The sequence below is a fragment of the Diplotaxodon limnothrissa genome, linkage group LG3 (assembly GCF_057381915.1).
Source record: "Diplotaxodon limnothrissa isolate DT_005_m linkage group LG3, D_limnothrissa_male_GT1.1, whole genome shotgun sequence".
In the NCBI taxonomy this organism is placed as follows: Eukaryota; Metazoa; Chordata; class Actinopteri; order Cichliformes; family Cichlidae; genus Diplotaxodon; species Diplotaxodon limnothrissa.
Genome location: NC_140598.1, coordinates 36790543 through 36807766, shown reverse-complemented (window position 1 = coordinate 36807766; position 17224 = coordinate 36790543). Strand labels below are relative to the sequence as shown.

Here is a 17224-nt window from a genome sequence, read left to right as displayed (position 1 = left end):
CACTGAAACCAAATAATTAAAAAAAAAAAAAAACAATAAAAAACCACTTTAAATGAGGCTGTGGTCAGAGTTTTAGTTAAGCACTTAGTAGTACTTCCTAAATACACGGGGAAACCCACTGATGTTGATGAATGTCCTCACAAAGACGGCCAAATGCCGTGTACACAGAGCTGCTTTGAGGTAAACTCTGGTTTACCAAAGTAAAAGAATGGCTCATACGACCTCAATGAAGTCATCACTTGAAATTTACAGGTGAGCTGAATGCTGACAAGCACACATCGTTCTCTTCCTTCCTTCCTTGGTCATTTTAATGTTTGTTTACTGCAAACGCTCATATTCAACAAGAGGAAAAGAAACTGGCTAGAAGGGGGACAAGGAGAGGAGGGAGAGAAGGAAAGGAGGAAGGAAAAGATGGGGGAGGAGGGATGGAGGAAGGTAGGAAGGCAAAAAATGGGAGAGGGAAAAGGAAGGAAAAATGGAAGAGGAGGGAAAAAGGAGGAAGGAAAAGATGAAAGAAGAGAGTAAAAGGAAAAATATAAGAAAGGAAGGAGAAGAGACTGACAGATGGAAGTGAACGTAAAGCCACGTTGAACTTGGAAATGTAGCGAGCTCTAACGTCAGCTTGAGGTTTTTTGGACCAAATTCACTGGTACGAGACTGAATCTGATCTCCGTGGAGGAATGTAGAAACTGCGCTTCATTAAAGCAGCGGAAACCCAGACTTTAATGAGTCGAGTTTATTTTAGCAGCGTCTTGGAGTAGACTCTACTACACTCAGAATCCGTTTAAAGGAAGCTTATTTATTCTCAACCAGGATGAGACAAACTCTGACTTTGAATCTCTGTCTTCCCACACATCTCCTGTCTGAGCCTCGCACCGAGCTTTCTGCTTCAGTATGTGGGAGTTTGTAGGAGAGCAGATAATATTATGCAACCAGAACTGGCTGCAACACCCCGTACGAGGAAAACTGAAGCATGTAGGTGTTTTTTTTCCTTTTCTCTGAGCTTCATTGATAAAATAATGAATTAAATCTAAGCTGTGCAGCAGGTCCGTGCTGCTGCTCATCAGTGCTCTGCACATGTGGATGGTTTTCTTCCTGCCTAATGCTCCGACATGAAAGAGTCAGATTTTATAGGCTTTCTATTTTTACAACCTGCTGGAAATGAAAGGTGCAGCGTGAAAGTGTGTGTAGAGTTTGATGTGTGTTTGTAGTAGCCTGATAACGTACCGCCAGCTGACACAACAACAGGCAGACGACTGCAAAATCCCAAACAAAGAGAGCAAAAACAGCTGAAGAGTGAAAAAAATGAACCAGAAAGACCAAAGATGGGAAAGAAGAAAAGACGAAGGGAGGAAAGTGGCAGAGGGGAAGAGGAAACAGAAGAGGCAGAAATGGAAGGAAGGAAAACATTGATTAGGATACAAAAGAAAGATGAAGGAAAGAAAAACAATTCAAAGAGGAGAAACAAATGAAATATAGGGAAGGACAAGTGAGGAAGGAAATAAAGCAAAGAGAAAAACACATGAAGACAAGCTAAGTAAATGAAGGTGGAAGCAGGAATGATGGAAACACCGAAGACAAAGGAAAGTGGAATAAGATGAAGAAACAAAAGTACATTAATGTGAAGGATAAAAAGAAACAAAAGAGGAAAGAAGAAAAATAAAGTAAATAAGGACAAAGAGGTTATAAAACAGAATAGGATGCAAAGTAAGGAAAAGGTAAATAAAAGAAAGCAAATGAAAAGCCGTGGAGGCTTCAGCTGAGACTGAAGAAGTCATCTATCCATCTTCTGCTTATCCACTCTGGAGTCAGAACACCAGCCCGACATAGTGCTATAATTTGTATCCAGATAATTAAAGTAACTAATTAATCTCCTTAAGACTGAATTCTGTGATATTTACATGACAAATTAAAGTTGGAGATCTACTAAAAGACAGAGTTAAACTCAGACTCCATCCTATGATTTAATGATTTATATTACAGGGGCCTGTTTTTCTGTCCCCAAAGGGTGACAACATAGAAACGTCCCCACTAAAATAGTAATACGGCTAAATGCACACACATGTACCCCTAGGAAAAAGTGTGTGTGTGTGTACCATGTTTACATACCTGTGTGGGGACCAAGAATTGGAAGTTTACCATACTTGTGGGGACCAACAGCCCTTATGGGCACAGAAAATAGGTTAGACCAGTGTTTCCCAACCTTTTGGAGCCACGGCACATATTTCACATTAGAAAAATCAAACAGCGCACCACCAAACAAAAATGTCTCAAAAAGCATTTTGATCATTTATCTTAGCAAAATAGGCTCAGTTTGTCCCCAGTATACCTTTTTTGCTTTCTTCTGACCACCACTCATGACGGCCTTCATGTGGGCTGGAATTTTCTCCAGGACCCAGACTGACTGCTTTTTCTCTTCAAATATTTATCTATTGCTATTATGTGCTGTGTTCTGACAGCATGACTATTATGTAATATCTTCTTCTGTTTGACAACCAACTTAATTAGAACAGGTGGTTGTACCGCCCTCTAGTGGAAGAGAATGTAATTGTTCTGCCTGTTACTCACTGCGGTCACTTGGAGTACTAATCAGGTGGAACCAGATAATCTTCTACGGCACACCTGTGTGCCACGGCACCGTTTTTGGGAAGCACTGGGCTAGTGTTAGGATAAGCATCTAGGGAAGGATATGAAAACATGACTCTGTGTGTGTGTGTGTGTGTGTGTGTGTGTGTGTGTGTGTGTGTGTGTGTGTGTGTGTGTGTGTCCCATATTTTATTTTTGTAGCTTGCACTGAGGGCTGATTGATTATGTATGTTCTGCCTGCAGCACTGCGGTGTGTTTGTTGACCTTCTTGTAAGCGACACACACAGGGAAGCACGAACTGTAGCACGTTATAGGTGAATAACACCAGCGCAGTCTCTAATGCAGCTCAGGCAGCTTTGCAACTCAGCGCCATCACTGTTGTGAGGTGTTCCTGTTATTTTGTCCACCCCATCCTCATATAAAAATAGAGAGAGAGAGGATGGCATTTGTGCTTTCAGTGAGATGAAACAATAATAGCTTACAGACATGAACACACACGTGCATCTATGCTTGTGGACCTTCTGTGACATGATGCGTAATCCACACAGCTGTGAAGGTAAGTCATACCTTAAGAAAACAGTGATTTGAGGTTAAGGGGATTCCTCTGAAGTGGTGCAAAAGTGTGAAACAAGTCAGAAAGAAGTTGTTTAATGTTTGTGTACATGGACATGTCTGGGGATAAATGTATGCTCACCACCTCAATGAACTCAAGCAACAAGGAGCAAAAGTCCTTACTGATGCGAGACCAGTGAAGTCATACAGGAAACAATTACTTCAACTTATTTGTGTGTTTGTTTGCTGTTGTGAAACTGTAAGTAAAGAGTGGAAGGTGGATCTAGCTGAGAATCTGCACGTTTTCTGAGCAATGTCTTGTGATTGACATGTCATTAGCTAAAAACTATGAACTAGTTACCACTCTTTCCTGATGCCTGAGTGTAATATACAAAGAGAACCTAATATTTTGTTCAATATGACAACAAACCATTGAGCGGTGAACACATCAGAAAAATGCTTGCTTGATCTTGTCACATGGTCATTGGTCATTTTACCATACACTCCTTTTTGACTTGACCAGTAGTCTTTTCACAATCACAAGGGTATTTAGCAATGACCCTGGTGAAGGCCACAGGGGGAAATGTGTTGGTCACGCATTAAAACTGGTTCCTAATACTTTAAGTTTCACTGGAGTCTTCATGTCATTAGATCTTTGTCTTCGCCATGAACCTTGAAAGTTGTTCCAGAAAGGTTTGTTGCTATTTTAATGTAAAGAACATGGTTATTTCTGTTGCAGCAGCTGTTATAAATGCAAAACTAAAATGCAAGATTCTTTTGAGTAATTAACTTTTTGCAGGAATATCTGTAATTATATGTGCAGACTCTGCTGACTGTTCAAAGCAATGCAGTGGCATTTATCTAGTTCTCATCCTGTTACAGCAACATCGATTACTGCCTATAAAAGCAATAAATAAATAAATAAAAGCAACCAGCATATGTCTGCTAACCTAACCCTGCTCTCCACATATGCTTTGATTAGGTCAGCAGCCTCTGCTGTTCTGACAGTTATTGTTACATGAGACGTTTCTGTCCAGTGTTCATTAAAGCTGGATTTTTAAAAATTATTTATATAGAAGAAGCAGTAAATAAAAAATGGTTAAACACACAGTTTCACTCTCTAACTGCTCCTCTTCCTGGAGTGAAGCACAGCCTGATAACCCTCCCTCTTCTTCCTGCTCTTAAACACAGCACCTCCTCTCTGTCCACGTGTTTCCTCGTTCCCTCCCCCTCAGATCTGCAGTTTGAAGATGGGTGTAACCAACATGTGGTGACATGTAAGAGCTGACAGGCTCCATTCACTGCAGAAACATGTTGTTGAGATCAGAGCTCAGACTAGTTTCAGTTATAAGGAAGTGAAACTCACACAGTCACTGACACTGAGAGGAGAAATGGCGCAGAAAGGAGTTCAGCTGGACCGAGAAACCTTCTCTTGTTCCATCTGTTTGGATCTACTGAAGGATCCGGTGACTACAACCTGTGGACACAGCTACTGCAGGAACTGTATTAAAAGTTTCTGGGATGAAGAGGACAGGAAGGGAATCCACAGCTGCCCTCAGTGTAGGAAGACTTTCATACCGAGGCCTGTCCTGGAGAAAAACGTCATGTTTGCAGCTTTAGTGGAGCAGCTGAAGAAGACTGGACTCCAAGCTGCTCCAGCTGATCACTGCTATGCTGGACCTGAAGATGTGGCCTGTGATGTCTGCACTGGGAGGAAGCTGAAAGCCATCAAGTCCTGTTTAGTCTGTCTGACCTCTTACTGTGAGAAACACCTCCAACCTCACTATGATGCAGCTCCATTAAAGAAACACAAGCTGGTGTCCCCCTCCAAGAAGCTCCAGGAGAACATCTGCTCTCGTCATGATGAGGTGATGAAGATTTTCTGTCGTACTGATCAGCAGAGTATCTGTTATCTCTGCACAATGGATGAACATAAAGGCCATGAAACAGTCCCAGCTGCAGCAGAAAGGACTGAGAAGCAGAAGGAGCTCGAGGTGAGACGACTAAACATCCAGCAGAGAATCCAGGAGCGAGAGAAAGATGTGAAGCTGCTTCAACAGGAGGTGGAGGCCATCAATGGCTCTGCTGATAAAACACTGGAGGACAGTGAGAAGATGTTCACTGAGCTGATCCGTCTCCTCCAGAAAAGAAGCTCTGATGTGAAGCAGCAGGTCAGATCCCAGCAGGAAACTGAAGTGAGTCGAGTCAAAGAGCTTCAGGAGAAGCTGGAGCAGGAGATCGCTGAGCTGAAGAGGAAAGACGGCGAGCTGGAGCAGCTCTCACACACAGAGGATCACAACCAGTTTCTACACAACTACCCCTCACTGTCAGCACTCAGTGAGTCTACACACTCATCCAGCATCAATATTCGTCCTCTGAGCTACTTTGAGGATGTGACAGCAGCTGTGTCAGAGACCAGAGATAAACTACAGGACATTCTGAGAGAGGAATGGACAAACATCTCACTGACAGTCACTGAAGTGGATGTTTTACTGTCACCAGCAGAGCCAAAGACCAGAGCTGGATTCTTAAAATATTCACGTGAAATCACACTGGATCCAAACACAGCAAACAGACGTCTGTTATTATCTGAGGGGAACAGAAAAGTAACATTGATGAACCAACAACAGTCTTATTCTGATCATCCAGACAGATTCACTGATTATTATCAGGTCCTGAGTAGAGAGAGTCTGACTGGACGTTGTTACTGGGAGGTGGAGTGGAGAGGGAGAGGAGTTGGTCTCGCAGTCACATACAAAAATATCAGCGGAGCAGGGTGGGACTATGAATGTGGATTTGGATTCAATAACAAATCTTGGGCATTATATTGTTACACAAACAGTTATAAATTTTGGCACAACAATGTCCAAACTGACCTCTCAGGTCCTCAGTCCTCCAGAGTAGGAGTGTACCTGGATCACAGAGCAGGTATTCTGTCTTTCTACAGCGTCTCTGAAACCATGACTCTCCTCCACAGAGTCCAGACCACATTCACTCAGCCGCTCTATGCTGGACTTTGTTTTTATCCTTCAGCTGGAGCCACTGCAGAGTTGATTAAAGTCAAACAGAGAAGACAGGTTCATGTTGATCCCTGACCATTATATGTACTTGTGTAGTTTCTAAATGAGGCTTTACATTTTAGAAGCTGAGAAGTTCAGTGGTCCATTGATGTGTGAAAATAATATTGCACTGATTCAAACTGTACTTACATTTATATACCTTACATCAATATAAATCTGAATTTGTTCTTATGGCTGATAATCATGTGAGTTTAAATGATACTACTCTTCATATTCAGCATGTTTGAAATCTGTCATCAGTCTGGTTAGTGGTTTTATTCTGTAGTTGCTGTAGTGGGTTGTCAAATGCAACAATATATTGAAGCTGCAGTGATTCATCAGTTAGTCAATGATTAGAGAATTGATTGTTTTATCATTATTTTAGTCACATTTAAAGCTGGTTCCAGTTTCTGAAATGTGAAGATTGTTGGTTTTCTTGATCATATATGACTGTAAACTTAATGTCTTTGAGGTTTGAACTTTTAAAATGCAACAAAAAAATTAATCCTTGAGGTTTTTGATATTATATTATTATTATTATTATTATTATTATTGTTGTATCTACAGTGATGACATTTAATGTCTTTTTGAGATGAAAAGCTTGATCACACTCACTTATTTATACATTTAAATATAAAAAACCAAATCAGTGTTCCCCAACCCCCGGGCCCCAGACAGACCAGGCAGCAAGAGAAGAAAACATTTTTTTCTACCGATACTGGTTTTATTTTGTTGTATTTATCAACAACACCTTAATAGCCGGTCGGTGACACACAAAAAGGTTGGGGACTGTTGAACTAAATAACACAGGCCTGTATATTGTGGAGGATAGACATGTTTCTTGCCCTGAGCTGTGTCTGGCAGGCAGAGCGTCGCCACAAATCTGAAGCTTCTGATTTGGAGAAAATGAGCTGAGGGAGACACCTGGTGGACAAACACAGACATGACAGGAAGAAAGACTAAAGTGCAGAGTGGAGACAAACAGCTGGAAACACTTGTTGGAAAGGATTGTCATGCTTCAGACAAACACACAGCACACACTCTAACAGTCCTTTATTTGCACTGAAGGAGACACGTGAAGAAGCCAAATCACACAATAATGAAGTGAACACATTTATAGCCAGTGTTCAAGATGATGGATAGAAATGAAAATCATGAAGCATTTGTTCACTTTTAGGTCTGTTTCTTACAGCAGAAGCAGCATTTACATGAACTCACTGGCCTTTTTCCACTGAACGCTCTCTTCTTCATCACCTCATCTTCCTCTTCTGACTGATGCTGAGCTCCAACCCTTTTTACCTCCTGGAGATGATTCATACTCACTGAAATTTCACTCATGACACAGAAACTGTTCAGTTATTCTTCATTTATTAGTCTGTTTATCAGGAACCTCTGTTGATTTTACATGTAAAGGATTTTTCTTCTATCATTGAACCTTTTAAGGGTTTTCTCTTAGTAGTTTTGGGGAGTTTTTAATTAGATTTACAGCTTCAGAATAACTTTGTGATGTCAGATTAGAAAGTCTGTGTCCAACCCTGGTGTTTGATCAGCTGTTTGATCCCTGCTGGGCTGGATTTTTTATATGAATGTTGAATTTGTTGTTTTGGAACTGAGTTAGATTTTTATTGATGGATGATTCGTTGTAAAAAGTGGATCTACCAACAGTTTATTTCTTTGTTATTAACCAGCAAGAAGACTTTTCCCCAGAAACAGAGTTTTGATTAGTGGAACTGACAAACAGTTTGAGGCTGATTTGGCTGATATGGGTGAATATTGAGCAGATAATGATAATGTGAGACACTTACTGACATGTACAGATGGATTTTCCAAGTATGCATGCAGGTGTCTTCAAACCAAGGCAGCAGCATCTGTTGCATCTGCTTTTCAGGATGTTCTGAGTGAAGGATGTGTACCTGTTAAACTTCAAATAGATGAAGGCGAGGAGTTTAATAATAAACATTTCCATCAGCTGATGGTTCAGTTTAACATCACACATTGATTAAACCAAGTTTTGTGGAACGTTTTAACAGAAGCTTTAAGGACCGTATGTGAAAATACTTCACATCTGTTAACTTATGAAGACGTGTAAACGTGGTCCAGGACCTTGTGCTGTCAAGGCCAAGCAGCCGGTGTAAAGAGGTTGGAGCCAAAAGCTGACTCAGTACATGTTTGTTTGATTTGAATGAAAACTTGATTTATAGCAGGGATCATGAAGGTCGAGGCGAGACATGGAGGGAATGACATGGGAGCAGGACTCACTCACTATTAAATGCTGAAGCAAAGCTACAGAGAGGGGCGTTTCTCCAGGATTGCGGTGGAGTGAGGAAAAGAACAACATGTCTGAGGTGAGTTTCTGGACTTACACTAGGAAAAAGGCTCTATTTTTTGTTGCCTACATAGTAGAAGGTCACTTTGTCTCTAAACAGGAAAATGAGCAGTCAGGGGTTAAAGTGGATTCAGCAGGTGGAGGAACCCTAAAATCAGTTGCAACAGCTCAGTGTGGGGAAAACATTCACGACTCAGTATAATTACTGCTGAGAGCTCCAGTAGATTTTCTGAATGTACAGGCTGTGATCAGCTGACCTGCTGCTCTTTGTGGATTTACACAAGTGAATTCAACCAGATGTCAGCAGATGTTTTATGAGTTGAACTGATTTCCATCCTCTACACTGACAGTAAACTGTTTATGCTCTTTTTATTAGACACTATTCAGCTGGTATGAAGGTGAAATTCAGTGAATCTTAACTGCAAATTCATCTCTGCTACACTTGATGTAACCAAACTCTGAGCATGAAACCACAGCCACTGTGCAGCAGTCACACACTGTTCTGCAGCAAACTAACCTGTTTATCCTGCACTAACCTGCAACCTTTAAATAGCACAGTGCCTCAGTTTGTTTAGCAGCACGTTTCAGGATATGAAAAAACATAATGTCACATGTACAGAACCAATATGTGATTTAAAAACATGAAGACTTACATGTGAGCTTTACAATCAGTCGTTGGGCCAAAAGCAAGAAAAAGGAAACACTTTAAGCCCTGACTATGACACATAGTTTTGCCACTTTTTCTTTTTCTGTGATATTGCTGGTGATTAATACACCAACAGGAATGAATTTCATGTGTTACTGTTTAATCTCAAAGCAGTTTGATTTGAGGCTCGCAGTGACAAAATAATAACTCCCCTTAAAGGTGTTAAACCTAAAGTAATGAAGGTCTCCTAAAGGTCTCTTAGCATTAGACTCTTGCTATTTCTGTGCCTTCATTCTAATGTGTACACTCTGTGTTTAGTTCCCCTGGACGTGGCCCTGTTTTCCCGGAGCAGATCCTTAGTTTTGAATGATTGGAGAGTGGCTATAGCGAGCAGTGAGTGAGCGAAGAGAAGCTTTCCCTGTCCTCCCCACCTTGGATTTCCTGGAGCCTGGACCCCGTCACACTTGTATATAGCACAATTCCCTGCACTGTCTGTACACATACCTGGTGTAATAAACTATTTCTCCTCAAAGTGAAGAGTCCTGCGCGTGAGTCCTCAGTGAACGGTGACATCATTACAGTAACAAAGTATTTGTACTTCATTACTTCCTTCCTCATGCTGTAACCCTCGATTTCATTTGGTGTGTTTTTTTGATGAGATGCAGCTTTCCACACCATCTTTTCACCTATTGCTGATCACCACACTGTGTTTGTGTGCTAAAAGAGAAATCATTTCCTGCATCGAGACTAAACGGAAGCACAATTACATTAACTCAGAGGGTACAGCAACTGTTGCAGTTTGTCTTGAAACAACTGTAATCTCCACATCTGGACTTTTTTCTCAATTGAATTACGATTTTAATCTCAAAATTGAAACTTTATTTTCAATGTTATCTATAATAGTTTCTCCTAATGTGGCCGTAATACTCATTCGTACAGCAACATTGCCAGCAAACTGAAATTGGAAAAAAAAGATGTAAGCAAAAAAACCTCAAAGATGTAGGTTTCAAAACTTAGTTAATAATAGAAAATAAATTTATTCGCACATTTACGGTTTCAATTCACCTTTTTTTCAGTTTCATTTTTTCCCCTTTCGATACAACATTTTCGTGTTAATTATTCTCAGTTTCATTTTAAGGTGGCATCATTTTAACCCCACGCACACACAGAGGGTCCATAACACTCACATTTCCAGAGTGTAACAACCAACCACCTGTGTGACATCTGAAATGCCCATGGTGTTGATTCTATAATATATATTTAGCTAAAATCTACACATTTATTTGGGGAAAAAATGTTATCTAGCTGTGGTTCTAAAGAGCTGTGATGGTTATGTGTTCACTGACACCTGATTTATGCACACACAGTTATTGTGGTTCATTTCATTATGTCTTGGATTTGTCTGAATGTTGTGCCTGCTCCTTTATCAGCCTTTGCTTCCTGCATGTACAGCTTATGTGATTATTGACTAGGAGGGTTTGCAGTTTCATCAAAACACGAGTTGTTTGTTGCTTTCATTATGACTTGGCTGACTATGGCTACTTATACATTGCAGACTCAGACTATTACATTAATAAGCAATTATTGAGCCTGGATAGCTCAGTCGCTAGAGCATCAGACTTTTAATCTAAGGGTCCAGGGTTCAAGTCCCTGTTTGGGTGCCGATCTTTACAGAATTTCGCAGAGGAACCCACCCGAGAGATTAATAAAGTTTTATCTTGTGTAATGTAGGGGGGAAATTCTTATAGTGAGAAATATTTGACATGATTGCCAAGTTGTCAAAGCACCGTGTCAGGTCTTTGAAAACTGTAATGCCCTTTCAGCTTCCCGCTGGACTAAACATGCCTTGTTGTTTCTTTCAAATCTGTCTAAACACATGCATGTTGTATTAGTTGATGAATTAAAATGGAAAATGGTGCTTTTGCCACTGAAGTCTGAATATGTGCCACTGGCAATGCAGTACTAGTTGACTTCTTTTTGCTTGCCCCCCAGTATGCTATGCTTTGCAGTTGTTGATTTTCGGGTGGAGGTGGATCCAAAATTATTTGCAATTGGTTTACAGGACTGGTGAAGGACTCTTGTTTCTGGTCACCAGGGAGAGTCCGTATCACAAAGGCTGTGAAGGATGCAGCTGCTCTAGATCAGAGGTGTCAAACTTAATTGTACAGGGGGCCAAAACTCAAAGCACACTTTAGGTTGAGGGCCAAACAGGGTAAGCATTTATTGAAAACACTAAAACAATGTTTTTTTGAACATAAATATGAATAAAAACAGACAGGAATATTGTTTCAGAATAAATACACTTAGAATAAAGAATAACTTCTAATAACCGTCATAAGTGTTCAAACATGTCTTTTCCTGTCGTTGCATCGATTTAATGTCCAATATTTCCTCTGAAACGGGCATATTGGAGTTCAGTTCACGGATGAAGATGGCCAGCTGTGTAATGTCCATCATGTCTGTACTTTTATCCACAGCAAGACAGTATGCTATAAAGTATTTGCTTCTTTCACATGACTGTGTTCTTAAATCAGTGGTCATCTCACAAACCCGATCAGCAACCGTATTTCTACTCAAGCTCACATTTGCCAATATCTGGGTTACCGTTACAGTTAACCCTAACACTAGCTCTTCTACTTTCTGTATGAGAACTATGACTACATGGAAGGAGGTAACACAGACGATCCGACAAAGAAAGAAGGCACACAGACTAAATACACACAAAGGAGATTAGGGAAAGTGGAAACACATGAGGAAACAGCAGACACCACAGGGAAAGTGACACTAAAACACGCACACACACAGCAAGCTTGACGAACCAACAAGGGAGACTTAAACACAAGCATACTGAAAGTAAAAGACAGACCGCATAATGCTGTGAACAAGAACAGACAAGGCCATAGAAGAAAATCTAAACCATGATGAAACTCAGCTAAAACCTAAATGATGATCAACACCAGAACTTAACATATGTTCATTATCATGGGAGAGAAGAAAAAACTATAAAAAGAAATCAAAAAGATGGGTCGCAGACCCAGACCCTGACACAGAACAGAAACTGGACTTGATTGACACTCTGAATTATTGAATCTGTAGCTTTTGTCTCATTAGCGCTTCATTTTGCCGAGCCATGAATAACAATATGAATGAATGAATCTATATAAAAAGGATCTTGCAGGCATATAAATGTACGCTGGGCTGGATGTGGCCCACGGGCCTCGAGTTTGACACGTATCCTCTAGATACTGAACAACTACAGAAAACTACATTTCTCCTGTGGCCTGCAGGTTCTGCATCTCACCGTCTGAAATACACAACGTAAACATCACTTTAATACTTTTTGCTTGTTAGAATAATGAACTACAGAAAGACGTCATCTTACCTAATAACTGCTGAGCACTGTTTGACTGGGACACAATGGGCACCTCTGCAGTCGACTCTGAATCTATATAGAAATGATCTCGCGGGCCGGATATAAATATACATTGGGCCAGATGTGGCCCGCAGGCCTCGGGTTTGACACACATGATGTAGATTGATGGGTTTGTAAACGAGATAATGAAAGATTATATTAGGTAAACCTGTACAACTGCTCACCGATGCAAATATTTAATTAGCCAATCACATAGCAGTAGCTCCACGCATTTATGGACGTAGAGATGGAAAAGAAGTTTAACAGGTTTGGTTGTTGGTATTACACAGGCTGCTCTGAGTATTTCAGAAACTACTGGGATTTTCTACACACAGCCATCTGTAGGGGTTACAGAGAAGGTTTTAGACTTGACAAATATTCAGAGAACAGCAGTAACGCCTGAAAGCACAATTCTTATTACAGTGTTTAAAGAAATCAAAGATACTTGTAAAGGTTTTTTTTAACTCTAATAACACATTCAAGATGAACACGTTGGCAGTGATGTTGCCACAGAGACGTTTTCCTCTACACAAATCACTACAGTTACTTTAGCTTCAGCGTTGTTACATCACTACAGAAAACCTAGAAGCAAAATCACATTTGTGCTTGTTTCTTGAACTCTAAGAACTATAAAAATGGATGATTTTGAGATTGATGATGGTCTCGACTGCTTTAGTTTCTCTGTTTTAAATATGATACAAGACCAGAATTAATGAGGTGCAGACACACAGACGTTCTGCTCAAGATTAGATACAAAATGCAGCTGTAAGAATAGGAAATGTGGATATAGTTTCAAATGTGCTTGGTTTTAAAGTGAATGTTTCCAGACATTCATCCACTTGAAGCGAGATATTTCAGTCTATTTCAATTAAAACATTGTCTTCTGGCAGGAAAAAGTGCAATACAGTCTTTGAATGAAGTGCGCAGAGTGACTGAGGAACAATACTTTATTAATTAGTAGGGAAACATTACATACATACATAAATAAAGACAGATAAACATAAAAATGTCCTCATATGAAAACACAACTTGAATTTTCCAAGTCAGACAGAAAGTGTCTGTTTTTAATCAGAGTTATAAATATCTCCTTGTTTAAACTGATCGTGTTTTTTAAAAAAAGACACCACCGCTCTCAAAGATTAGTTATGTCAGGCTTTATAAAAACACAATTAGTATTGTAGTAATATTATTATTTCTATATAAGTCCAGCCTGGATTAAAGAGATTCTGCTGCACGGTTCGTGCAGTTAAAGGTGCTTGTGAATCGAAAAGGCATTCAGTCACATGACCTTTAAAAACTGCAGAATTTTCAGGATACTCCAAAGATGTACATCTTTATAGCTGCAGATATTTCTCTTTCAAAAAGGAAAAAAGTACCACAGGAATAAATCAAAGGGAGTACAAATAAAATGAAATTAGATTTTATTCACTCCGTTTTTTAGCTCCCCTCCTTTCAATTCAGTGTTTAACTTTGCAGTTTGTATGTTGGTTGTAATAGTTTCTTTCATACAATACGGCGTACCCCTTACTCTCATAGTAGGAGCCTTTAGTCTGTGGATTAACGGACAGACTGACTCAAGTGTCTGTAGGCCTAATAGGAGAGATCAAGTCATGGCTACGGCCACCAAATTATTCAGAACTGCTAGTGTTAGTGTGGTTTTGACTGAAAGCTTGTTAGCAATCACGTCACAGGCTGTAGTCATTTCCCGACTCATCCAGAGATCTCAGAGCTTCACTCTGACCAAAACAAAAAGGTCTGTGATTTCTGATAAGACATCGGCTTTCCTGAGGTCGTGAGGAGAGGTCATTATAGTCATTAATCTTGGAATGTACTCTCAATTAATAGATTTAGAAAGAATACAAATATACCTTGAAAACAAGTTGTTTTTCCCCTCTGTGGTTGTTTAAAGTGCATTACAAGGACAATATAGTACAAAGAAAACGTAGTGAACTTTTCAGCTCCGCTGCACTTAAACCTTATAATAACAAACAAACAAGGTAACAAACAAGATTTAAATCCATACGAGACAATCTCATTGTATCTTCCTTTGTTACTCAAATTAAACTTGAACATTTTAAAAGGTATCTACATTTCATAATGGAGTGTATCTCCTGACTTTCCTGAAGGAGGAGTGATTAGGAAAAAATCCTCAAAACAAAACAACCAAGAGTTTATCTCCAGCGCGGCCTTGTGGGCAAGACCGAGTCCTGAGAATGAGCGGACTTGTCACTGTCACTGTCATTCCGTCTGTGGCCTTTAGGGGGAGCCAGCAAGTCGTGGCGCGATGCACGAGGAGATGATTTGACGCTCTGAGACTTCCTCTGTGAGGAGGGGGAGAGTTTTTGGACATCTGAGGATCTTGCTGACGCATGGACTCTTAGTGATCTTGATCGCGTAATAGGCAAGGAGGTGCTGGATGGGGTAACAGGGGAGGTGGTCTTGGAAGAAGGTTTGGGGGAGGGGTCTGACCCAATGTTGGGGGAGTGGGAAGCAGCAGGAACAGCAAGGTTGGTGTGAGTACGTCTGAAAGAAGAAGAGGCTGTGCTCCGTGCAAAACCCGGAAACACAGATGATGAAGAGCTAGTGGCTTTGCGCAAAGGAGTGGCAGGAGCACTGACGCTGCCTCCTGCTCCACTTCTTCCACCCTGAGAGAGTGCCCGCAGTGTGGAGCGACAGATCTTCTCCTCCTGCTGGGCTTTAGGTTTCATTAAGGGCTTTTGGCTGGACATCTTTCCTTGAAAGTCCTTGTTCTGTTCTCGGGCAGATGGCTGAGTACCTGAAACATTCTGGTTCTTTGAGTCCTTTGGATCCAAAGTCTTGGGGATCCCAGATTGTCGGGATGAAGGAGCATTTGCAGGCCTCGCTACTCGTCGAGGGGAAGCACTGCTTCGTTTTGAGGGAGTCAGACTGGTGGGCCCTGCGGTGCTGGAGGAGCCTCGATTCTTCTCTGTATGTTTGATTCTGGATGGACTTCTGTTGGTCCTGGATATTGGCACAACCCTCCTCATGTCCTTGTTCTCGGAGGTTGTGAGGGTCCGGATAGATTTGGATTTGCCAGATGCAGAGATAGTGTTTGGGGTAGGTTTCTTCCCATTAGTTTGGACTTTAGACGTAGGAAGGCTCTTGCTGGGTAGTTTAGATGGAGTTGCTGGTTCTGCTTTTACTTTGGTGGAAGAAGCTGCTTTTGCAGTTTTACTGGTTGAGTCTTTAGATGCCATGTTGTTTTTGCTTTTCTCTTCTGTTGATTGTTTTGAGACGGTCACTCCATCACTGTTCCTGTTGGTGGACACTTCTGCTTCTTCCTCCAGTTCTTTATCTTTCTCAGAAGCATCTGCTGTGAGAGCAGGCACTACATTAGGTGTTGGAGGTTCTTTCGGGCGCCACACAGAGGAAGAAACTAGCAGTGATGTGTCATCACAGCGGGGGACAGGCACTGGTTGGCTGCTGATGGGTACAGGCACTGGTTTTTCATTGGCCGGTTGAGGTTCTGAAGGCATGTCATTGGCTAAAGCAGAGGAAGTTAGTTTGTTTCCTCCTTGGTTGTCACCCTTATGCTGATCTTTTTCAGTTTCTACATAGGTGCTTTGTGTGTCACTTGTAGCCTCGCACACACCCGTCACACACCATACAACCACCTTATCCTCTTGCCCCTCATCGCCCTCTCTTGGTGTTGAAGAAGAGCTGAGCTCACAGACTTGCTCATCAGATTGTTTTGGATTTACAATCAGTTGGCCATTATTCTGCACCTTATCAACTTGCAAGTCATCCCCTTTCTCTTCTTCCAAATCTGTGATTGTCAAATCATCTTGATGAAGACCGACATGTCTGTTTTCGCTATGACTTGTGAGGGTGTCGCCACTGCCAAACACTTTTAGCTCAGGAACCAACGTGCATTTGTCTAAAACCACCACCATGTTTCCTGTAGCAGTGGTGCTCTGCTGAAAGCTCTTATCAGTGCAGTCAGTCTGCTGAGTTAAAACCAGTTCAACATCTTTTGGTTTGCTTGTTGTAAGTGTTGCATGGCTGCTTAAACCCATGCCAGGTTGATCACTGCTGCTTTTGTTGTTGTGTTCAGATTGCTGGTTTGAGTCAGAGGTAGGTTTGACTGCAAGTTCATTTGCAGGATTAGTGGCATTTGCACACGTCTGGGTAGCATTTTGGCTGAGGTAAGTGGCAGTTGCATGGTTTTTGTTTTTTGGACTCCTTTTGGAAGGTGATGAGGAGTTTTGTGGTGCCGTCTGGGTGGACACTGGGAATCCTGGACTTGAGGGAGATGGAAAACTGCTCCCTTTGCCTCTTTGCTGAATGTTTTTGCGATCAGTCGCCTTTTCCAGGAAAGTGCTTAGTTCCTGCTCAGCAGCAATAGATGGTGAGCAGGATGGAGACTTTCGGGAACGACGTAAGCTCACAGCACGTCCTAGAGGACTGTGGGAGTTGTTCACTGGTGAGCGAGGGTGGGACCTAGGGGTCAGGAGCTCCATCAACAGTCCGGCCTCGTCATGCCGCGACAAAGCAGTGGACATGTCAAGCTCACTGTGGCAGCGCAGCCCAAAGACTCCATCCACCTATAACGGGAACAGAGAGTGGATCATCGTTAGACATCTTTGATTGATTTTGTTTTACAGTGTCTGCGTACGTCATCC

At 41.3% G+C, this 17224-nt stretch overlaps 2 protein-coding genes and 1 non-coding gene across 3 annotated transcripts in view; 2 read left to right on the top strand and 1 right to left on the bottom strand.

Moving 5' to 3' along the window:
* Nucleotides 1-4484: 4484 nt before the first annotated feature.
* LOC146635630 (tripartite motif-containing protein 16-like) lies at nt 4485-6233 on the top strand. Its single transcript, XM_085348006.1, has one exon. The coding sequence runs from the start codon at nt 4530-4532 to the stop codon at nt 6231-6233; it is 1704 nt and encodes a 567-aa protein (XP_085204132.1). The 5' UTR covers nt 4485-4529.
* A 4524-nt stretch (nt 6234-10757) lies between these two features.
* trnak-uuu (transfer RNA lysine (anticodon UUU)) lies at nt 10758-10830 on the top strand. Its single transcript has one exon. It is a non-coding gene; the product is annotated as a tRNA-Lys (tRNA).
* Nucleotides 10831-14752: 3922 nt separating this feature from the next.
* The window catches only part of LOC146635627 (uncharacterized), a 30832-nt gene continuing 28360 nt past the window's right edge, over nt 14753-17224 (bottom strand). Inside the window, exon 14 of the mRNA XM_085350189.1 lies at nt 14753-17146. Within this exon, the coding sequence (XP_085206315.1) occupies nt 14753-17146 (2394 nt within the window). The remainder of the gene's footprint in view (nt 17147-17224) is intronic.

What these genes read in the sequence shown, in the direction of transcription:
- LOC146635630 (XM_085348006.1), top strand. Translation starts at nt 4,530, where the DNA reads ATGGCGCAGAAAGGAGTTCAGCTGGACCGAGAAACCTTCTCTTGTTCC.